The 25,697-nt window shown below is 36.2% G+C and overlaps 1 protein-coding gene across 1 annotated transcript; it reads left to right on the top strand.

The window, feature by feature from the left end:
• Window positions 1-4,151: 4,151 nt before the first annotated feature.
• Window positions 4,152-8,325, top strand: LOC125389994 (olfactory receptor 6C6-like). Its single transcript, XM_087902129.1, has 2 exons — window positions 4,152-4,174; window positions 7,362-8,325. The coding sequence occupies exons 1-2, from the start codon at window positions 4,152-4,154 to the stop codon at window positions 8,323-8,325; spliced, it is 987 nt and encodes a 328-aa protein (XP_087758255.1).
• Window positions 8,326-25,697: the final 17,372 nt, after the last annotated feature.

The following is a 25,697-nucleotide window of genomic DNA, read 5'->3' as shown; positions in this document are numbered from 1 at the left end:
TAATTTAATATGTAAGAGTTTGCCAGGAATATGATAGAGTGATTGGCCAAACAATTATTGAATCAATACGGTGTGTGATGAAGATAAATACAAAGGTCCTTAATAAAATTCTGAAAAATTGCATTTTATAAAACACTTAAAAGATTAAATGTTTTGTGGTATTGGTTTCATTCTACAAAGAAAAAAGTGGTTCTACATATACAAAATATCACATGAGTTAAATAAAAAATTAAAATCACATGGTTGTCTCAATATATCAAGAAAATTCCCTTTAACAAAATTTTACATACCCTATGATAAAATATTTGAAAAATATAAGAGTAGAAGGTTACAAAGATATATGTGATAGACCAAGAGTCAATATTACACTAAGTGGACTAATACGGAAATGTTCCTCTAAAACTAGGAACAAGACACCGTAGCTCACTATCTTCATGTTCAATATTATGATTGGCTTCTTAGAGCACTAAGTCAAGAGAAATGAATAAATGCGTACAAATAGAAAAAGCACTAAAATTACTTCTAGCTGCTAATTATTATATTTTATATATGATGAGAAAATCTAGTAAAATAGCAAAAGACATCAATCTATAAAAATATGCAGCTTTCCAGATAGTACAATATGATTGTAAAGCAAGTGCATTTTAATAGATTTTTGTAAAAAGTACATAAAAAATACTAACCATGAAGATAAATATGTATAATAAAATATACACTGGAGAACAGTAATATAAGATATTAAAAATGTATGAAGCAGTTTCCAGTGCTATACACATGCTTTTAAATTTCATAAGATTACATCTGTATACTTTAACCTTATTTCCTAAGTAACATATTCGGAAAGTCCTTACCTATGCTTATACTTTGAAATGTGGGTTTTTTTTTTACTTTTTTCTTATATTTATTTATTTATTAAAAATTTCCACCTCCTCCCATTTCCCTCCCACTCCCCCTACTCCCCTTCACCCCTCCCTCTCCAATACTAAGAGAAGTCAGGGTATCCTGCCCTGTGGGAAGTTGAAGGCCCTTCCCCCTCCATCCAGGTCTAGGAAGGTATGCAGACTAGGCTCGCAGAAAGCCACTACATGCAGTAGCATCAAATCCCAGTGCCATTATCACTGGCTTCTCATCAGCCCCCATTGTCAGCCACATTCAGAGAGTCCGGTTTGATCACATGCTCGTTCAGTCACAGTCCAGCTGGCCTTAGTGAGCTCCCCTTAGATCAGTCCCACCATCTCTGTGGAAGGACACACCCCTCGTGGTCCTGACTTCCTTGTTCATGTTCTCCCTCCTTCTGCTCTTCATCTGGACCTTGGGAGCTCAGTCCAGTGTTCCAATATGGGTCTCTGTCTCTATCTCCATTCATCCCCAGATGAAGGTTCTATGGTGATATGCAGGATATTTATCAGTGTGGCTATGGGAGTAGGCCAGTTCAGGCATTCTCTCCTCTGCTGCCCAAGGACCTAGCTGGGACATCCCTTTGGACACCTGGGAACCCCTCTAAAGCCAAGTCACTTGCCAACCCTTAAATGGCTTCCTTAAGATATCTTCTCTGCTCCCATATTCACCCTTCCTTCATCTCAAACATCCCACTCCCCCAAGCTCTCCCCAATCCTCATGTTCACCCTTCTGTCTCCCCTTCTTCCCTCCACCCCCACTCCACCCCCACCCCCATGCTCCTAACTTTTGCCTGCGAATCTTTTGCTTCCAATTTCCAGGAGGATAAATATATGTTTTTCTTTGGGTTCATCTTATTATTTAGCTTCTCTAGGATCACAAATTATAGGCTCAATGACCTTTGTTTATGGCTAGAATCCACTAATGAGTGAGTACATATCATATTCATCTTTTTGAGTCTGGGTTATCTCACTCAGTAAAGTGTTTTCTATTTCCATCCATTTGTAGGAAAAATTCAAGATGTCATTGTTTTTTAACACTCAGTAGACCTCTAAAGTGTATATGTGCCAAACGTTCTTTATCCATTCGTCCATTGAGGGGTACCTAGGTTGTTTCCAGGTTCTGGCTATTACAAATAGTGCAGCTATGAATATAGTTGAACAAATGTTTTTGTAGTATGATTGAGCATCTCCTGGAGATACACCCAAGAGTGGAATTGTTGGGTCCTAAGGTAGGTTGATTCCCAGTTTCTTGAGAAAAAGCCACACTGATTTCCACAGTGGCCGCACAAGTTTGTATTCCCACCAGCAATAGATGAGTGCTTCCCTTACTCCACATCCTCTCCAGCATAAGCTATCATTGGTGTTTTTGATTTTAGTCATTCTAACAGGTGTAAGATGGTATCTCAAAGTTGTTTTGATTTGCATTTCCCTGATTTCTAAGGAAGTTGAACATGTCCTTAAGTATCTTTTGGCCATTTGAAATTCTTCTGTTGAGAATTCTCTGTTCAGTTCAGTACCCCATATTATAATTGGGTTAATTAGAGTTTTAATGTCTAATTTCTTGAGTTCTTTATATATTTTGGAGATCAGACCTTTGTCTGATGCTGGATTGGTGAAGATCTTCTCCCAGTCATTATGTTGCCTTTTTGTCTTACTGACAGTGTCCTTTGCTTTACAGAAGCTTCTCAGTTTCAGGAGGTCCCATTTGTTCATTGTTGCTCTTATTGTCTGTGCTACTGGGGTTCTACCTAGGAAGTGGTCTCCTGTGCCCATGTGTTGTAGACTACTTCCCACTTTCTCTTCTATCAGGTTCAATGTGGTCAGATTAATATTGAGGTCTTTAATCCATTTGGACTTGAGTTTTGTGCATGGTGATAGATATGGATCTATTTTCATTCTTCTACAGGCTGACATCCAGTTATGCCAGCACCATTTGTTAAAGATGCTTTCTTTCTTCAATTGTATAATTTTAGCACCTTTGTCGAAAATCAGGTGTTCATAAGCTTGTGGGTTAATATCCGGGTCTTTGATTTGATTCTATTGGTCAACAACTCTGTTTTTGTGCCAATACCAAGCAGTTTTCATTACTGTAGCTCTGTAATAGAGTTTGAAGTCAGTGATGGTAATGCCTCCGGAAGTACTTTTATTGTATAGGATTGTTTTGGCTATCCTGGGTTTTTTGTTTTTCCATATAAAGTTGATTATTGTTCTCTCAAGGTATGTGAAGAATTTTGTTGGGATTTTGATGGGAATTTCATTGAATCTATAGATTGCTTTTGGTAGAATTACCATTTTTGCTATGTTGATCCTACCAACCCAAGAGCATGGGAGATCCTTCCATTTTCTGGTATCCTCTTCAATTTCTTTCTTCAAAGACTTAAATTTCTCGTCAAATAGATCTTTTACTTCTTGGTTAGAGTTACTCAAAGATACTTTATGTTATTTGTGGCTATTGTGAAAGGTGATGTTTCTCTGATTTCCCTGTCTGCTTCTTTATTCTTTGTGTATAGGAGGGCTACTGATTTTTTGGAGTTGATCTTGCAACCTGCTTCATTACTAAAGGTGTTTATCTGCTGTAGGAGTTCTTTGGTAGAGTTTTTGGGGTCACTTATGTTCACTATCATATCATCTGCAAATAACGAAAGTTTGACTTCTTCCTTTCCAATTCGAATACACTTGTTCTCCTTATGTTGTCTTTGAGATTTTATACATGTATAAAATGCATTGTAATCATATTCCCTCTCCAGCTCCTTCTGAATATCGCTCTAGCCAAGTATCTCCCAAACTCATGCCCTTTTCTTTTTCTATAATCCTCTGAGTCTAATTAGTCCTGCTCATAAGAACATGGACTTGAGTTTTTAAAGTATCATACAGTTTTAGACATTAGTATACTGTTCTAATTGTTGAAATTAACAGATCTCTAAGAGAGGAATGGTACTTCCTTACAAAGAAGGACTATGCAGCTGTAGCTAAGGTTGAAATCCTTTCACGGAATTATGTGATGATGTGTTTGACAGAATATTTTGCTAAATAAGTCAGATGAAATGGAGTATTTGTAGAATAATACACTCAGATTAGAGTTAATTGGTCCACAACAGGTTGTCTTTTCACATTTTAAATTATTAATTTTTATAACCATTTGAAATAGTCTTTATTTTGTCTGGTTTTAAATCCAGAGCTGTGCAACTATAATTTCAAATATAGACATGTTGATATAAATCAAACAGCATGTTCTGACCAATATCTAGAATCATGACTTTAAAAAGTGAAAGTTTGTGCATATATTTCCATAGAAAGTACTTCTGTGTCGAAATCTGACAGTCCCTTAGGAAATGATGGTCTTGGTTTGCAGTCTCTCTGAGAATTCATTTCCAATAGGACACAGAGGCACAGGTACCTCATTACGTCAGAGACAATGAATTTTTATATTGTGCTGCCTGCCACACTTAGCCAGGTTTGCAGGACTTCAGACAAGTGAGTTGTAGTACACAATAGAAATGCTAACTTCATGCAGCACCTTCCCACCAATCAATAAGTTTCCCAAAAATAATATCTCTAAAACAACGTGGAAATCAGTTCTGAACTGGAGGCTAGAATGAAGTGAGATGGAATGGTCCAACCATGCTCTTTGTTTACCGGGACAATGGCTGAATTATGCAAGTGCATATTTACCAGGAATCTACATATACAGCTGAGGAAAACTGTTAAATCAATAAAAGGCTAGTATTTTAATATATTTTTATAAAGAAGTAACTGTAAATTAATACAAGTGAGATATATAGTGACTAAAATTGACATTTTAACTAATGCAATTATATTTACTATGTTATCATAGATTGTCATATCATCTCATAGTGTAATTTGTGCTGTTATCCCTTTCAGTACAAATTGTGAGGGTGTGTGTTTTATGTAATTGCTGAAGTAGAACAAATTAGTACTTTCTAATGAGGACATTCCATGGTAAGTGTTACATTATTAATCATATGGTTATATTTTATATGAGTAAATTTGGGAATTCTATTTTTTTCAAGTTGGAGGTGGTTTGGTGGCTAGTTTCTTTATCTAAGGCTGCTTTGTCTGCCTAGAGGATGGTGTCTCGAGTGCTTGGTCCTTTAGAAACCATTGACAGGTCAGCCTATAGCATGCTATTTCAAGTCTTCAACACTTTAGAAACCATTCACAAGTCCAAATGCTCAGACATGTCCTGTAAATTTCTGTAGGTGACAAAAGAAAGGACATTTATTTTCACTGTCATTTACTTCTTCATATGTTTATTTCATATTTCTACTGTTTTCAAATGAATGATTTTTGCTTCATGGGTAGCAAAATGAGTCTATTATGATCATCAAAGCAAAACACAAGATTGTACTGAAAACACATTTTCTACTTAAAAAGTTCTAAATTATTTCACTATGATAACTTAAAAAGCACCTAGTAGGAAATTTTCCACAGAGATATCACTGATTCTTCATAGTAGACATGCTCTACAAACTGACTTATATTTAGAATTTGAGTAAAGCCTTGCATAAAATCTTTTATAAAACAGAGTAATTGTAGAACTATGACTTCTGAAAACTTTCTCTCTTAGTTTGTTCCCTGCAGTAAATTCAAGTCAGAATAATATTTTTTATGTTGAATCTAACTCATTTAACTTCAAGTATATAAAGTTAATGAAATAGTGATGTGTGTGTGTGTGTGTGTGTGTGGCATGTGTATGTGTATGTATGTATACATACATACATACATATTTCTAATAGACAAGAGAGTGTCAGTATTGCTCAGTGCTCTAGTGGTACAGTGTGTGCCATCTAAAATGAGTGTCCATTTCATTCCTATTGCATTCTGTACTTAAAACTTACTATGGACTTTCTGTGAATTTTTTTATTCTGTCCAAACTCACTTGAAACATGCTCATGCCTTGGGTTGCATACTAGAAAATAAACAAGATGTGCATTAGTAACATAACCATGCTCAAGAGTCATCCATAATACACACTTATATTAATAAATCAAATTCCATAATATTAAATTTATTTTCTTTGAGTTAGTTCTCATGAGTAAAGAATATCAGCATATTAGGTTTTCATAACTCTTTATCCTTCCCTCCACCCCATGGCTTTCTTAATGTGTGTAAAGATAGCTATATATTTTCTATTTCTACAATAATTTCCTGGATATCTCACACCATATCTTATCCATCTAAACCCAAAGAACTATGAAAACTGTGATAACCGTAGGATTATCCAGTGCTCTCCATAGGAGCACCATCAAACTCTTCCAAGTAAATTACACTGGAAAAGAAGTGGTATCTGGGATTTCACCAGAGATGTGTAATTTGGATCCTCATAAGAATAACAACTGACCTAACCTGTGTTTGTTACATGAACACATCTTTTAAAAAAAAGAATCATTTATCATAAAAAAATCACTAAACATCAATTAGTTTTTTAAATTAAATCAAATAAATTCAATACACTGATTCTGGTTACCAACATGTAGATGCACTCATTAAAGCTAGATAGAGATTATTACTTATGTGTCATTTTAATTCTACTGAACAATCTAAAATTTTAATCAAGAAATTATATGCCATCTTAATTCCTGCATAGTTTAAAGCATATATGCATCTTAGAAACTTTAAGGATATTGTAATTATTAACAACATACAAATTCTGGTTTTGACAATTATAGGACTATAAACATGATGGAATTTGTGACAGATTATTTTGAAATCAGGTACTCTAGAAAAATAAGGTATTTGTCTTATGTAACTCAAATGAATGAACCTTGCATATGTACTTGAAACATTACTTTGCAATATATTTATGTTGTTATTTTTTCATAAAGATCTTCTTTCCTCTCTAACACCCATCATGAGTCAGAGGAGAGTAGCAAAATACCATACAAGAAAGACTTCACGGTAGTATGTTTAACCAACAACTCAGTTTAAAACTTTTGTTTTACCTTATTAAAATACATTATACAATTACATTATTTTATTCTTTCGCATTTTTCTTTCTTAGAAATTTCCTATATGTGTATTTTTAAACAATTAGTTTTATGGCTATTGGGAATACAGGAATATTCTATAAATATTAAATCATGCTTAAGGCATTTCATAGTGAAATTCTGAAATTAAATATCAAAAATTTAAAGTATCACACACTTGAACAATCCACTAGGATAAAGTATATTAAAAAGACAAGTACATAAGTACATTAATGAGGAGCTATATTTCAAATGACTGACATGCCTCCTGTAAATTTGTGCAGGCAGAAAATAAGAATTCTAATAATCATGCTGAAAAGGCAGAGGACTAGCACATGGGATGAACTCTAAGATGATATTTAAAAATATCTGTGCACTGTTTAAACTTCTCCAAACAGAACCTTTGGGAAAAAAAAGAGCAACGTTTAATTTCTTTTTTGATTTTTTTTTCCTATAGACTTGGTTAAAAAAAAAGAGAAATGAAGAACCAATCGGTGGAGATAGTGTTCATTTTGCTGGGACTGACAGATGACCCTCAGCTACAAATTCTGATTTTCCTGTTTCTGTTTTTCAATTACATTTTGAGCCTCATGGGGAACTTAGTGATAATCCTCCTCACCCTGCTGGATCCCCGCCTCAAGACTCCAATGTACTTCTTCCTCAGGAATTTCTCCTTCCTAGAAGTGACATTCACGACTGCTTGTATACCACGGTTCTTAGTGAGCATTCTCACTGGTGACAAAACAATTTCCTACAATGCTTGTGTAGCTCAATTATTCTTCTTCTTTCTGCTACTAATTACAGAGTTCTACCTCTTGGCGGCCATGTCCTATGACCGCTATGTCGCCATCTGCAGACCACTGCATTACCCCATCATCATGAACAGCAAAGTGTGTCACCTGTTGGTCATCAGCTCCTGGGTGACTGGGTTCTTATCCATCTTCCCCCCTTTGATGTTGGGACTCAAACTGGATTTCTGTGCTTCCAAATTGATAGACCACTTCCTATGTGACACTTCTCCTGTCCTCCAGCTGTCTTGCACAGACACACGCTTTATAGAATGGATGGCTTTTGTCATAGCTGTGATGACACTAGTCATCACCTTGATCTTAGTGATCCTCTCCTACACACTCATCATCAAAACTATCCTGAAGTTCCCGTCAGCTCAGCAACGGAAAAAGGCCTTTTCCACCTGCTCCTCACACATGGTTGTTGTCTCCATTACTTATGGCAGTTGTATCTTCATGTACATGAAAACATCAGCCAAGGAGAGGGTGACTTTAAACAAAGGTGTGGCTGTGCTCAACACTTCTGTGGCCCCTTTGCTGAACCCATTCATTTACACCCTAAGGAACCAGCAGGTGAAGGATGCATTCAAACAGGTCCTTCACAGATTGTCTTCTTCTCAAAACAGTGAATTAAGATTTAGACATAAATAGCATGCTGGTGTAACATGACTGAAAAAAAACGAAATTTATTGATAGATATATCCACTATGGTCTATGCCATTTTTCTTCTTTACTACTTAAATCATAGTAAGTATTCTAATTGCTCTTGGCCATCTTTAAGAATATATCTTCTGAACTGTTAGGAGGAAACTGCTTTCAGTCCACACTGTGCAATTCTATCTTTACTCATAAATCTCTATTCTCATAAATGATAGGTTTATTTACTAAATGTATTTTGCATTTGAATGTTGTTCGACATAATGAAATTAATTATATATATATATATTAATTGTTAATTGGTTCCTTAACATTTTAATATTTTGCATTTCTAAGAATGGTGGTATGCACAAAGTATGAAATTATTCTATAGTGTAAAGGAGGTTTTTGTGGGAAATAATAGAAAATCTGTGTCAATTTAAATGTAAATTTAGTCTTCTAGAAGACAGCATCCACACAGTGAGGCTTGTGAGATGAATGAAGGAAATGAAGCTTCAGGGGCGCTGTGCTGAGAAGTGGGTAAAGGAATGAGATGTGTCTCCTGCAGATTATAACTAACAATTAGTTGACATAATTAGATGGCTTCATAGGAAGAAATAAGTTGACTTCGTGCTTTGATGCTATTTTTCATATTTTCTCATGGTGCTGAATCTTAGAAAAGATACTAGTTTGTGAAAAAAATCAACACGTAACTTGTTAACATGTCAGTTGAAAGAAATTTCTACTTGTAAATTAAAACTTTCTAACAAATCTACTTGAGCCATTTTTCACAAAATTAAGGATGTTTTATATATATATATCATATATTACATTATAAACTTATTTTAATCTAAATACATTGGAAATTTTTGCACAGACAAGGAACTGATGTGGTATGTCCTTCTGTCTTGGTTAATGAATAAAGAAACTACTTTGGCCTATTGATAGGTCAGAACTTAGGTAGGTGGGGAAAACTAAACTAAATGCTGGGAGAAGAAAGGGCAGAGTCAGGGAGAAGTCATGTAGCCCTGCTGGAAACGGACTCCAGTAAGACACAGCCATGTGACAATACACAAATTAATAGAAATGGATTAAATTAAAATGTAAGAGTTAGCCAATAAGAAACTAGAGATAATGGGCCAAGCGGTGATTTAAATAATATTGTTTCTGTGTGATTATTTTGGGGCTAAGCTGGCAGGAACTTCCTTGCAACATGGAACTACATAAAATGTGATATTGATTTTTTTCTTTACCTTTTCCTCTTATTTTTTCCTGGTTATAAATAAAAATAAAAACAACACAACCTCTGAGACACATTATTTTTTATTAATTTTTAAAATCATCACACAGTGCCATGGCCTTCACTATGACAGTCTCATACACACATGTAATTATTCTTTTCTCTAAATTTCTCCCGACTACTCTACCACACCCTCCTCCAGTTCTCTTTCTTCCCACAATCAGTCTCTCCACTGCTTTCAAGGCCCGGGTTCTCCACTGTGCTCTCTTACCCAGTCCCATAAGGTCTCCATACCAGTCACTCCCCTGACACCTCCCACATCTGTTTACAGTTAAATTCAAAGTCCACATAATCTTTTAGGTAACTTAGAGAAGGCTATTTTCCTACCCACACAAAAGGAACCACGTGCTTTTTCTTTTGTTTTATTATTTTTGTCTTATTGGTTTTCTCACTTTCTTGGTTGTTTGCTTGCTTGCTTTTTGAGTGAGAATAAAAGTTGGGTGTCCAGGGAGGTGTAAGGAGCTAGGTAGGAAAAAGAACACAATTAAATCACTACTTAAGAAATGTTTTTTAATTAAAAAATGAGATTTCAAATAAAAGATGTTTGATTTTTCTTTATGTATGGATTCCCAGCCTACAAAGAATTTAGAAGTCTGCCAAGTTGTAATCGGTTCCCTGCATTGATCTGGTGTAGCAGCTGCCTGTCTGTTGCATGCATTCTTTGCCAGATTTCTTTTTGCCATAGGTTGCAGCTTTTGTTTAAGGTACTCAAAAGAATGAGTCATTACTTAGATAAGTGTAAAAAGAAGACATACTGAGATGCCAGGTTCTGAAAACCTTCATTTTCACAATGCCTCTTCATGAGAGTGGGACAAGTCTACCAAACAGGATCTACTCTTCAATTCCCATTCTTGTGTAGGGGTTTCTGAAATAATCCTTAGGAGAAAATAAAACTGTAGAGGCTATGTTCCAATGTTGTCACCACCTTTAAGAACTCATTTCATTTTTTATATTGTAATTGTATTACTTCCCACTCTCTTTCCTCTCTTCCAGACTCTCCCATGTACCCCCTTGCTTTTATATTTTAAGCCTCTTTTTCTTTAATTTTTGTTTTGTATGTATGCATATATGTGTATGTGTGCAAGTATGTATATATAAATAAATAAATATAACCCACTCAATCTTATAATGTTACTTGTATATAGGTTTTCAGGGCTGATCTTTTGCTTTTGGATAACCAATTGGTGTGTTGTTATTCCCTGGGAAAATTTATTGTCCTGCTCTCAATATTTTATCTTAAAATCAAGCCAAAAGTTGTTTACTGGACAGTGTTTACGATTTGTGTTTGAGCCCTTCTGGGAAGTGCAAATGATATTGTGAAGACCTAACTTAACATGAGTGTAGCCATGAGAGACTGCAGGTTGACAATAATGGGACTTGGCCTCACCCTTACAATAACCAGGAAAAGCTGCAAACTGTACCTTGCAAGGAACCAATCAGAATTGCAACAAACAAGCACTCAAAGTTCCAGAACATTTATTTTTAATGTTTACCTAATTTGTATACCGTTTGTCAGTTTCCTTAAAGCCAGCACCAATCCCTGTTTGACAATATTCTTGCTACCCCATACGAATCCGGAATTCCCATACCACTCACGCCCCCCCCCCCCCCCCCGCAACACCATTCTTTACTTCGTAAAAGCCTCAGCTGAGTTCAAAGATCTCTGATCCAACTGCTGTGTTGAAATGGATGGAAAGTCCAAACTCAAGCTTGTAATAAGCGCTCTTTGCTTTTGCCTGGTGGGCTCATGATCAGGGCATAACAATATTAGTAAGAAATGGCAGTGATTTTCAGTAATGTCTGAGTGTTTGCTAATCTTAGAAAAAATGTAGATGATTCTCAAACCATGAAAATCCACTCTGGATGTTATATCAGCTCATTACTCTGAATTCAAAAGACAAGTCTCCACTCTGCCTCCCAATATCATATTACACACACAAATCACACTTCTGAAAATTTTATAATTGAAACGCTAAGGAAAATAGATTCTAGGAAACAGCTTCCCAGCTTCCCGTCTTTTGAAAAGGTCATGCGTGATACTGATGTGTTAGCACACAGTTCATCGCAGAGTCTGAGAGAACAGAAATGGCCTAAAGTCATGTTGTCAGAAGCCACCACTCACTCTTTTTGATTGATCACACTCACGTTGGGAATGCGTCAAAATGAGCTGACTTAATTTTCATTCTTTTTCTACCGTTTGCTTCCATTTTAAATTCTAGATTTAGATCATAATGAATGCTCAGATCCATAAGATCCATAATAGTTCAAACTCCTTCAATGCCCTGGTTAAAAGGTCAGATTTTACAAGACACAGCTCAATGGAGGGAATACTTATATGTCTAACATACTTTACAAACTATATTACATTATAACCTTCATCTTTTACATATCCAGAGTAAACTACTTTTACATTCTAAACTCTATGTATTCCCAAAGAGAAAAAGATGCATTTCCAAGTTCTATAACAGATTTTTATAGTCAATAATTTTCATATACTCTGAAGATATCTATTGTTATGAGTTTACATGTGAGTTTAATCAAGAACTTCTAAGAATTAGTAATATTTACAGAAGCTGATATAGAAGACATGCTCTGGAAAAGTAAATGTTGATAATTTTGTTTATTCCTAAATGTGTGTTATACAAAAATTATGCCTACATTAGGAAGCAGATGAAGTCCTGAGTGAATGTTTATTGTCTGATATAAGTGCAGTCATGTGAAGGACCCTGATGCCTCAGACCCATGGGAATGGCAGTCTTGCTCTTATCAGGCTCAGAGAAATGGCAAAGCATTCACCTGGTGAGTATACAGATGTTGATACAATATACAGAAATCAACTGCAGCTTCTTCTCCAGATGTTTACAGCAAAACTGATCCCTTACTGATGCCTCTATACTTAGCTCTTTGTGGCTAACAAACCCCTCCACTTTGCACTGAACATAATACATGTGCTGAGTTTCCACATCACAGAGTAGGTACCCTCCATCCAAGCAAACACCAGACATTGATCCCAAATTTTCTGTATGTGTGTCTGCCCCATTTCTAAACTGTCATTTTCACTCACACATCACTCTCATCAGGTTTTCCAGTCCAAGCCAAGGATGCAGCAACTTACAGATATATTTTTGTCATTAAAATACTTAATAGTGGTTCATAAAAATGGTTCAGTGGATAAAAAAGCACTTGCAAAGCAAACACAAGTAATTATACAAATTGTCGAAATCTAATAAAAAAAATAATTGTAGTGACAGTGTCTGCAATCCTGGCCCTGGGGAGGTGAGGATAAGTGGATTCCAAAAGCTTGACAGCCAGGCAGTCTGGCACAAAGAGTGACCTGAAAGTTCAGTGAAGAAACTATTTCAGAAAGTAAGGTAAAACTTTGTAGAAAAACAGATCTGACAACTGACCTGCATATGCATATGCATGTGCACAGATAAGCACAACCAATCAAACAAGTGCATACAAGCATGGCACACACACACACACACACACACAAAATACTATATATCAATTTTTCTTTCCAAATATTCATTATACATGGTAATGAATCTCATAAAGATATTTTTTTTTCTTTTTATTAATGTGTAGGCCAGACTGGCCTCGAACTTGTGATTCTTCTCACTCAGCATCCTTCAGAAAATTCTGCTGGTGTGTGCCACAACTGGTTCATAAAGACATTGTAATGCAAGTATAACATTTATTTTGACCATATTCATTCTTTCCTTCTCTTTCTTCCCATTACCTGCCCCAATATTCTCATTCATACCACAACTTTCATGCCCTATAAGAAACATGATATAATTTATATCTCTGTCTACAATCTAAGATCCTTCTGAGACCAAACATCCTGCTGCAGAGGGCCTGCCACCAGCAGATCAGAGAAACCAGAGAGTAGATACAGGTACAGTAGGCAAACTATTGGATAGATGCACAGATACACATGGGAATTTTCTGTGAGGACCAAAGCTTAATTCTTTGTTTTCTTTTTCTTTCTGCTGCTTGTTCTCCCTCTGTTCTATTCTTTGACCCTGTTATTTTCTCAGTTGTTCCCCTTCTATGTTTTTCCTGATGTTATCCTTTTACTTCTTCCCTGATGTTTCCCTTCTACATGCTTCCTTCTACTTTCTCTTATCCCTTTTATACCTCCTAATACAAAGATTTCTACACATGAAAAAATTATCTCACAAACATAAGTTACATATTTTCCAAAAACAAATTAAAATCTTTACATAAGAAGAAACCACAAAGTTCATGTTACAGGTTTTCCTTAGAAGCCCACAAATAGTTAAAAATTTTTATTTGTATTAATTTTCACACCATAATATCTTCACCCCAAAGCATGATTCTTTTATAATTGATAGCAAAGTTTTAAGCAAGCCAAGTGTTTTCCAGCCAGTTCCTTTTGTAGGCACGCAGCTGTTCGCAGTTTCATTGTAGCAGATTTCCATAACACTTCATTCAAGTGGTCAGTTACCATCTATTTTTTTACACACATAAGGTCATTTAATTTCCTTTCATAGCTTTATTTTTTAAGGGGCAGACCAGTGCCTATGCTTAATTCTGTAAGCTTTATGACCAAGAAATTAAGGTCTCACCATGGGTGTCGGAACATAATTGTTTTCTTTAATCATTAGTCTGTTTGTCCACAGGCAAAATTAATGTGTCTATAATGCATGAAATGTTCTTGTTCTTTTTTTCTTCCATTAGACTTGTTTATTCAAGTATCAGAAAACACTCTTTCCACTTCCTCCCCTCCTCCCAATACCCTCCCGCTCCCTCCACTCCCCCCACTCCCTCTCCTCCTCCCTCACCATTCCCAAGAGCAGTCAGAGTTTCCTGCCCTGTGGGAAATCCAAGTTCCTTCCCCTTCCCTCCAGGTCCAGGAAGGTGAGCATCCAAACAGGCCAGGATCCCAAAAAGCCAGTCCATGCAGACGAAACAAGACCTAGTGCCATTGTGAATGGCTTCTCAGTCTTCATTTGGACCTTCAGGGCTCAGTCAGCCCGCGTGTCAACCACATTCAGAGAGTCTGGTTTGATCACATGCTCGTTCAGTCCCAGTCCAGCTGACCTTGGTGAGCTCTCATTCGATCAGTCCCCTTGTATCAGTGGGTGAACGCACCCTTCGCGGTCCTGACTTCTTATCTTTTATCCTATGTAAATCTCCTATTTAAGGAAAAGGAAGGTAACTTCTAGTCTATTTTTGCTTTTTTTGTATCACTTATTAAAGCAATTGGCAGAATAACCTACACCATTTCACTAATCATCTTTATTAACTGTTTTAACCACCCATATCTTTTAGGCTAACTAAGAGAGTTCAATTAAATCACAGATCTTAGAGGCCCAAGTCAATCACCTCTGCTAAGCAGGCCTGAGCAAGAATCCTCTGCAGGAGCAGGTACAAGGAAGCCACCACTAAGGGAGCAGGCCAGAGCCAGAGACATCCACAGGAAAGGTCTCTAACCAGCAACCTCCAATGGAGCAGGTCCAAGCCAATGACCTCAAGAGGAGCAGGCCCAAACAAACGACCTCTCTAGGAGAAGGCCCAAATGACCTCTTTGATAGCAGAGCAACCACTGGGAGCACCGAGAGAGCTCCAGAAATGCCAAGTGACCTATGGAGTGATAGGAACCATGGCTCCGACTGTACCACAAAGATCAACCATCTGAGCCTTGGATCCACTGGCACCTGGAAGATTGTTCACCAGAGACACAGCCACAACTACACCAATGAGAGCAGAAAAATGGGTAGGTAGGTAAGAACACACCCAACACCACAAACAGCACGACACCAACAAAAACTAGTGGCTTTACAGCAGCAAGACTTGAGCACTCTAATATAGATGAAGCAGAAGAAAATTACCTGAAAAGTTCCCTCAAGGAAACTGAGGAGAAGACAAACAAAAATTGGGAAAAAATTAATAAATCTCTTAAAGAAATAGAAGAAAAAGCAATCAAACAGATAAAAAAAAAGTGATTCAAGTCTTGGAAACTGAAATAGAGACAATAAAACACAAACTGAAGGAAGTCTGGCAACAAAAATATGGGAAAATGATTTGAAACCACAAAATTCAAGCAAAAGAGAAAATAGACCCACCAGTTAAAGAAAACATTAAATCTAGCAAAAACATAACACAAAATATCCAGGAAGTATGGGTCACAATGAAAAGACCAAACCTAAGAATAATAAAGATAGAAAAAGGAGAAGTCCAACTCAAAAGCACAGAAAATATATTCAACAAAATAGTAGAACTATAAAATTTTCCCAACCTAAAGAAAGAAATGTATAAGAAGATACAAGAAGCTTACAGAACACCAAATAGACTGGATCCAAAAAGGTTTGTTTGAATGCTCACCTTCATGGGGCAGGGAACCCTGACTGCTCTTAAGACAAGAGAAAGAGGGGGAGGTGGGGAGGGGGAGGGAAAAGGGAGGCAGGGAAGAGGTGAAAATTTTTAATAAATAAATAAATTAATTAATTAAAATTAAAAAGTCTTCTTGCCACATAATAATAAAAACACTAAACATGCAAAATAAAGACAGAATACTAAGAGCTGTAAAGAAAAAAAGACCAAGTAACATATAAAAGCAGACCTATCCGAATTACACCTGACTTCTCAATAGAAACAATGAAACCCAGAAGATGCTGGTCAAGCATTCTGCAAACATTAAGAGACCACAGATGCCAGCCCAGACTACTACACTCAGCAAAACAAAACAAAACAAGATACTCCATGAAAGAACCTGATTCAACCAATACCTAGCCACAAACCCTGCCCTACACAAAGTACTAGTACTAGTAGGAAAAATCAACCCAAGGACAGACAATAGATGATATCACAGCAACAAATCCCAAGGAAGGGAAACAGAAACACAATAACATCACCAACAATGAAAACTAAAATAACAGGGACTAGAAATCACTGGCCATTAATATCCCTTAATATAAATGAACTCAATTCACCTGTAAAAAGATACAGGCTAACAGATTGGATATGAAAACAGAATCCATCCTTCTGCTGCATACAAGAAACACACCTCAACCTCAGAGACAGACGTCGCCTCAGAGTAAAGGATTGGGAAAGATTTTCCAATCAAATGGACCTACGAAACAAGCTGTTGTAGCTATCCTAATATCTAGCAAAATAGACTTCAAACTAAAATCAATCAAAAGGGACAAAGAAGGACATTTCATATTAGTCACAGGAGAAAATCTATCAAGAGGAAATCTCAATACTGAACATCTATGCCCCAAATACAAGGGCACCCTCATATGTAAAAGAAATACTACTAAACTTAAATCACACATTAAACCCCACACACTAAAATGAGAGACTTGAATACCACCCTGTCACTACTTGACAGGTCTGACAGAAAGAAACCTAACAGAAGTTATGACTCAAATGGACTTAGTAGACAATTATAGAACTTTCCATCCAAACACACACACACACACACACACACACACACACACACACACACACACACACACACATATATATATATATATATATATATATATATATATATATATATATATATACCATCTTCTCAGCACCTCATGGAACCTTCTCTAAAAATGACCACACACTCGGTAACAAAGCAAACCTTAACAGATACCAAAAAAATTGGAATAACCCCATGTATCTTATTGGAGCACCATGGCTTAAAGATAGAATTCAAAAGCAACACAATGTCATAAAGCCCACAAACACATGGAAATTAAACAATACTCACCAGAATCACCAATGAATCAAGGAAGAAATATAGGTAGAAATTAAAGACTTCATAAAATTTAATGGAAATGACCACACAACATACTTAAATTTATGGGACACAGTGAAAGCAGTGTTAAGCACTAAATGCCTAAATAAAGAAGCCAGAAAAAAAATCCCATACTAGTTAGTTAACATAACACCTGAAAACTCAAGAACAAAAATAAGCAAACTTACCCAGAAGGACTAGGCAGAAGGAAATAATCAAACTGAGAGAGAAAGCAACAAAATAAAAACAAAAAAAAACAATACTAAGAATTAATGAGACAAAAAGTTGGTTCTTCGAGAACATCAACAAAATAGGCAAGTCTTTTTCCAAACTAACCAAGAGAGAGAGAGAGAGAATATCCAAATTAGCAAAATCAGAAATGAAAAGGGGGATATAACAATAGACAGAGGAAATCCAGAGGATAATCAGGTCATACTTCAAAAATCTGTAACCCACAAAATTGAAAAACTTAAAGGAAATGGACAATTTTCTGGATAAGTATCATATACTAAAATTAAATCAAGGCCAGATTAGGAATTTAAATAGACCTATAACCCATAAGGAAATAGAAGTAGTTGTCAAAAGCCTCACATCCAAAAAAAAAAAAAAAAAGGCCCAGGACCAGATGGTTTCAGCACAGAATTCTATAAGATTTTTCAAAGAAGAACTAATACCAATACTCCTCAAATCGCACAATAAAAACAGAAAGAACATTGCCAAACTCTTTTTATAAGGCTGCAATTACTCTGATATCCAAACCACATAAAGACACTACTACAAAAGAGAATTACAGGCCAATCTCATTCATGAACATTGATGCAAAAATACTCAATAAAATACTAGCAAACTGAATTCAAGAACACATCAGAAAAATCATCCACTTTGATTAAGTTTGCTTCATCCCAGAGATGCACGGATGGTTCTACATAAAAAAAAAAAAATCTGTCAATATAGTCCACCATATAAACAAATTAGAAAAAAGAACCACATGATCATCTTATTAGATGCTGAAAAGGCATTCAAGAAAATATAATATCCCTTCATGATAAAGGTCTTGGAGAGATTCGGGATACAGGAACATACCTAAATATAATTAAGATAATATACAGCAAGTCAACAGCCAGCATCAAACTAAATGAAAAGAAACTCAATGCAACCCCACTGAAATCAGAAACAAACAAGGTTGTCCACTCTCTCCATATCTATTCAAATAGTTCTTGAAGCTCCAGGTAGAGCAATAAGTCAACAAAATGAGATCAAGAGGATACAAATAAAAAAAGTAGAAGTCAAACTCTCACTCTTTGCTGAAGATATGATAGTTTACATAAATGACCCCAAACACTTTACCAAGAAACTTCTACAACTCATAAACACCTTCAATAATGTACCAGGATATAAGATTAACTCTAAAAAAATCAATAGCCTTCCTTTACACAGATGATAAAAGAACTGAGAAAAAAATCAGAGAAACATCATTCTTCACAATAGACACAAATAACATGAAATATCTTAGAGTAACTGTAAACCAAAAAGTGAGAGACCTGTATGACAAGAACTTTTAATCTTTGAAAGAAGAAATCGAAGAAGACACCAAAAAGTGGAAAGATCTCCCATGCTCTTGGGTAAATGGATGTAGATAACATCATATTGAGGGAGGTAATCCAGACCCAGAAAGACAAATATAATAAAACAAATATAATATGTCTCACTCATAAGTGGTTTTTAGACATAAAGCAAAGAAAAACCAGCCCACAATTCGCAATCCCAGACAGAGAACCTAGACAACAAAGACGACCTAAGACAGACACACATAGATCAAATCTACATGGGAAGTAGAAAAAGACAAGATCTCCTGAGTAAATTGGGAGCATCAGAATTGGAGGTGGTAGAAGTGAAGGGGAAGGAAAGTAGAAGAGTGAAGAAAATTATATAGCTCAATATCAAACCGGTCTCTCTGAACGTGGCTGACAAGGAGGACTGACTGAGAAGCCAAGGACAATGGCACTGGGTTTTGATTCTACTGTATGTACTGGCTTTGTGGGAACCTAGTCTGTTTGAATGCTCATCTTCCTAGAACTGGATTGGGGGGGGAGACCTTGGACTTCCCACAGGGTAGGGAACCCTGACTGCTCTCTGGACTGGAGAGGGAGGGGGAGGAGGAATGGAGGGAGGGGGAGGAAAATGGGAAGTAAAATTTTTAATAATAATAATAATAATAATAACCTGAAAAAATAAAATAAAAGTAAAAACAAATAAAAAATCAGAGATCTAACAAAGTGTCATTGCTTCTATACAAATCACCCTCATTATTCTCTGCAATAAATTGCCCAGTGAGGAGTGGGATTTTCCCAAGAAGCAATCACACCCTACTAGATACTATGGGATCCTTTCACATAGTAATCACACCATGACAAATGCAGCAGGAATCTGGCAGCAGCCAGCAGGAGGGAGCACAGCAAAAGCAGGGGCATTTTGGAGAGAATCCCCTCCACAGCGGGGCTTTGTCTCTCAGTTATTTAGTTTTGCTATTTGGTAAACTGAACTCCATAAACTCCGTTGCTAACTGCAACTCCTCTGAAATGGCCACTGACAATATCTCATACTTGTTTTTCTGAATATGAATTATTTTATTTAATAATATGCTATCCAGTTACAACATTTTGTTTGTGTGTGTGTGTGTGTGTGTGTTGACAGAAACCTATGCTGATTCCATGATTTTGTATGAGTAGCACTGTAATAAACCTAAACATGCAGTGATATTTGAGGTATTTATAGTCAGAGACCTACAAGTATAACTCTGGTGTGATGTAGGCACATCAACTGGTAGGTTAGTTTTCAAGTCTGTGAAGATTTGCAAAGCAATTCAATAATAATAATAGTAATTTAATAATTCTTTTAGTAGTAAGTATAACATTCTTTATAGTTTTGTAATAAAATGATAATTCAAGTTGCTTATTAATTGTTCTCAAAGTCTAAAATATAGTTATAGCAGAATGAAATTCTAAGAAAATCAACCATTGAGGAGAGAGTCATGAAGAAATTCTATTCTCTCACTTTCCTGAATTCAAACAAGTATACGAAACATCCACACAGAAAAGAGGCTACCCTTGCTGGAAGCTGTTTGAATTTTGCAATTAACAAATTGGTGGCAGTGTTTCCAGAAAAGAATCTTCATTTTCCACTAATAGAAAGGAGTTAGTCAAGATAAATTAAATAGGTACAAAAGAAGGTAGAAATAGAAAATGATGTGTTTGAGAAAGAGCATATGATATATTGATGAGGGGGCTGGAGAGATGGTTCAGAGGTTACGAGCACTGGTTGTTTTTCGTAAGGTCATGAGTTCAATTCCCAACACCCACATGTCAATTCACAACCATCTATAGTGAGATCTGCTGCTTTCTTCTGGCACACATGCAGGCAGAATGCTGTATACATAATACATAAATTGTTTTCAAGAATGATGTACTGATTATAACCAAAATGTTGATATGGCATAGCACTGGGTCTTTTTAAAAGCAAATTTAAGTTTTATAAATTATAATGTCTTTACAATGCTGATTAACATGGGGACAATACACTTTTTGTTTAGGTTTCCAAATTAGCATACAACACTAGGGACTCCGTTATTTGATTTTACATATACTTTGCTCTTACATATCTTGTTCTCTATCATCCCTGTGATGTGGGATTCCCCTCTGTATGCTGTGAATACCATTAGTTAGTATAGGACTGCTTTGGACGTATAGCAGAACAGAAGTTAGGTAGGTGGGAAAAACTAAACTGAACACTAGAAGAAAGAAGGAGGATTCAAGAGAGAAGTCATGGAGCTGCCGCTGGAGACAGACAAGCTGAAACTTTGCTGGTAGACCATGACCTCATGGTGTGCACAGATTAATGGAGATGGCTTAAATTAATATGTAAGAGTTATCATATAAGAAGTTAGAGCTAATGGGTCAAGCAGTGATTTAATTAATACAGTTTCTGTGTTATTATTTTGGGGCTAAGCAGCCAGGAACCAACAAGAGACTCTCTCCAACATCCCTGTTGTTTTGAAATCTTGCTGATGAATTTCTATTCAATTTAACAACTCTTCTACTTTCAGGTCAGATCAATAGGAAAAAATGCATGCATGACCTTATGGTCAGCCTACCCGGAACACTGCACTTGTAAATGAGAAGCATGGCACACCATTCTCCTGGTGTTCTCAGAAGTAAGAACACTGAATTCTGAAGCACCTGTATTTTGTGCATATAAATTTATAACTGTAGTGGTCTCTAATACATTGTGCCCCCAGTCAGTATGAAGTGACCTTTTTGTATTTTTTGACTATTTTTAGTTTTAAGTCTAATGTATTTGAATATTAGAATGTAGGAGAAAATGTAGGCATGACCTACTGGTCAGCCTACCTGGCATACTACACTTCTAAGTAAGAAGCACAGCGCACCATGCTCCTGAGTATTCCCAGAAGTCATTACACTGAATTCTGAGTTACATGAGTCAGTTACTGCCCTGCTGATGAGTCTGCACTCTCCATGTTTTCTGTTATGTGTTTCTTCCACATTGAGACCCCTGGTAGGATGATCGCTCCCTGTCCAACCAGAGGTGAGGTGATAATCAATCACAGTCGATATGCTTCCACTGTGTAAGTAGTTATTTACATGCGATAAAGTAGACATTGCTCCCTAAACCAGCTCTTGAGTGGTTCATTCCCAAGCTCTTTACCAAGATTCATGGGCATGACCCAAATCTATTGTATTATTGGTACTATTCTAGTACCAACCATTTTATATCCCCAGGCTGCTTCCGATATTTACTTCTCCTTTTATAGTCTTCATCATCGTTTTAAGTTCAACACTCATACCTTCATACATATGTACATGTTTCTTTGCACATGCATGTACAGGTGTGTGCGTGTATGCACGCTCACGAGTGTGTATGTGTATGTGTGTGTTCCACACATGAAAGAAAACATACAGTATCAAGCTTTATTGAACTGGCATATTTCACATAATATGTTTTTTTAATTTGATCCATTTTTCTGTAAATTGCATGATTTCAGTAACGAAGGCTGTTATACCATGAGTATGTATGTGTACCACATCTTTATTATTCATTGGTCTCTTTTGTATGGATATCTAGACATATAAAATGAATATGAATAGTGAATATGGCAACAATAAACATAGATGTTGAGGAACTTCTGGGAAAAGACTTAGTGTTTCTAGGGTATATATCCAACATCGGTATAGTTGAGTGATAAAGTAGTTCTATTTTTATTTTTTGAAAACGAATCTGATTTTTAAAGTGACTGTACCAGTTCACATTCCTCCCAGCATGTATAAGGGTTTCTCCTCCCCATGCCCTTGATGGCACTTTATGCCATTTACTTTATTAATGATGACTATTCTGAAAATAGATGTTTTTTAGACAATATATTCTGATTAATGTTTCCCTTCCACTCCTCCTAGTTCCTCCAAACCTTCCCTCCCATATGGGTCCACTCCTTTCTGTTTCTTCTTAGAAAATAAACAAACATTTAGAAGATAAAAATAAAATAATATAAAGCAAATATATCAAAATAAGGTAAGACAAAGAAACAGAAGGAAACAGACATTTAGAAGATAAAAATAAAATAATAAAAAGCAAATATATCAAAATAAGATAAGACAAAGAAGCAGAAGGAAAAAAACTGAATAAAAGGCAAATGGAACAAGTAGAGATACAGTGTTCCATTTATTCATTCATTCAGGAATCTCAAAAAATCACTATACTGGAAGTCACAATAACAATAATTATAGATATTAATTGTAAATAGATATAAGTTATATGTGTGTATGTATGTATATGTGTATGTATATGTATAAAGGACCTGTAGGGTAAAAAAGTTTTGTATGTATGTGTATTAAGTTAATTTTTTAAAAGGGGGGAAATAAAAACAAACACAAAGCCCTAACACAGCATGAGATAAAGAACCTCTGAAAATGTCATTAGGTTCATTTTCTGTTGGTCATCTACTTCTTGGCATGGGGTCCCAGTGAGACTTTTTGGAGAAAACTAAATTTTATCTGCAAATAAATATCAACTGGAGACAGGCTCTGGGGTAGAGATGGGGCATGTACACACTTCTTTCAGCTTTAGAACTCCACCTCATGTGGACCCTTACAAGCCCCGTGCGCGCTGCCTTACTCACCATGAGTTGTTGTGTATTGCCCTGTTGTGTTTAGAGAGCCTTGTTTCCTTGGTGTCCTCCATTCCCTATGGATCTTACATTCATTCTGCCTCCTTTTGCAGAGGGTTCACTGAGCCATGAGGAAACTGATTTGATAGAGGAAACTTTTGGAGGCTGAGTATTGTGAGATCTCTCACTCTGCACAATTTCTGTCTATGGATCTCTGTATTTGTTCCCATCCACTGCAGGAGGAATTGGTAACCTAACAAAAGGGAAGATATTTTTATAACTACACATCCAACAGAAGTCTAATGTTTGAAATAAACATATAAAGAACTCAAAAAATTGCTTTCAAGAAAACAAATAACCCAATTAAAAATGGTATACAGACTGTCAACCCATATGAGCCCTGCTTAGTTGATTCAATTGGCTGTGTTCTCCTGGTATCCTCCATCCATCTGACTCCTATCAGGTTCTCTGAGCTCTGAGGGGAGCAACCCAACCTAATGGAATCCTCCAGTTTAGATTATCTCTCTACATAATGTCTGACCATAGGTCTCTGTATCTGCTTTCATCTATTGGAGAAAGCCTCTCTGATGACAACTGGACAAGGCATGACCAGCAGATTATGATTAGGAATCATTTCATTGTTTTTTGTTTTTTTTTTCTCCAGTAGTGTTTGATTTTATCTTAGGTCTCTGAGCTATCCAATTACCAGTGAATCTGCATGGGTCTGCATCAGGTCCTTTGCATATATGTAATGGATACTAGCTTGGTGTTTTTGTGGGATTCTTAACACTGGGAATCACTATGTCTCTGACTCTTTCGCTTGCTTCTGGGACACTTTTTCTCCTATTGTGTTGCCTTGATCAGCCTCAATTTGAGGGCTTTTGTCTTGTCTTATTGTATCTTGTTTTGTTGTATTTTATTGTTGCCTCTTGGAAACCTGCCCTTTTCTTGTGGGAAATGGAGAGAGACTAGAATAGTGGAGGAAGGAGAAACTGTGTTCAGGACGTATTGCATAAGAGAAGAATCTATTTTCAGTAAATAAATAAACAAGCAAAACAAAACAATTGGTAGAGATCTAAATAGATAACTCTCTAAAGAGGATACTCAAATGGCTTAGAAATACTTAAAGACATGATCAATATTCTTAGTTATCAGGGAAATGTAAACCACAACTACTTTGAGATTGCATTTTACATCCATCAGAGTGGCCAAGAACAATAAAACAAATGGCAACTATCCTGGTGAGGTAGTGGAGTAAGGGAAACACAAATTCATTGCTGGTGGAAGTGAAAACATATGTAACCTCTATTAAAAATCAGTGTGGTGATACCTCAGGAAGTTGGGAATAGGTATACCTCAAGACCCAACTTTCTGAGGTATCACCACACTTGAGCATATGCCCAGGGGACACTTCATCCTACTACAGAGACACTTAATCAATCATGTTCATTGTTGCTCTATTCATAAGCCAAAACAGGAACCAACCTACATATCCCTCAACAGAAAAATGGATAAATAAAAAATGTGGTGCATTTATACAATGGAGTATTGCTCAGCTGTTTAAAAAATTAAATCCATTGGTGAATGGATGAAACAAAAAATAATAATCCTGAGTGAGGTATCCTAGATCCAGAAAATTTAATATGCCATGTATTAGCTTATGTGTGGATATTATCTGTTAAGTCTATGATAACCAATATACAACCATAGAACCACAGAGGTTAGGAAATAAAATAGGCCTTATGGATGGACAGAAACCAGAGGGCTCAAATAGAAGGATCAAGAAGGAAGGAGGAGAGAAAGGGGAAGGAGAGAGGAAATATGAAGAGGGACAGTTAATAGTAAGGACCATTTGAATATCAACATTCCCTATTTGCCTGTAGTTCATTTGTATGTGTGTGTGTTTATATAGTATGTAATATGCATACTAAATATATTATTTAATATATCAGTGTGTATAAAATCACATGTGTTGGGTCATAGCCTCAGAGTATTAGGAATTGTATCAGGTTGTTAACTGGAAAGTGACCCAAAGCCACAAACAATTAGGCCCTGGCTGACCATTCTACTTTACCTACAGAAACTCAGGTAATACAAGCAACTCACCCTGAAAAATTCCAAAAATTACTGAACAAAGGCCCTCCCCC

Source organism: Myodes glareolus, chromosome 26, assembly GCF_982192425.1.
Source record: "Myodes glareolus chromosome 26, mMyoGla1.1, whole genome shotgun sequence".
In the NCBI taxonomy this organism is placed as follows: domain Eukaryota; kingdom Metazoa; phylum Chordata; class Mammalia; order Rodentia; family Cricetidae; genus Myodes; species Myodes glareolus.
Note: the sequence above shows the minus strand (reverse complement) of the source record. Positions and strands in the feature narration are given on the sequence as shown.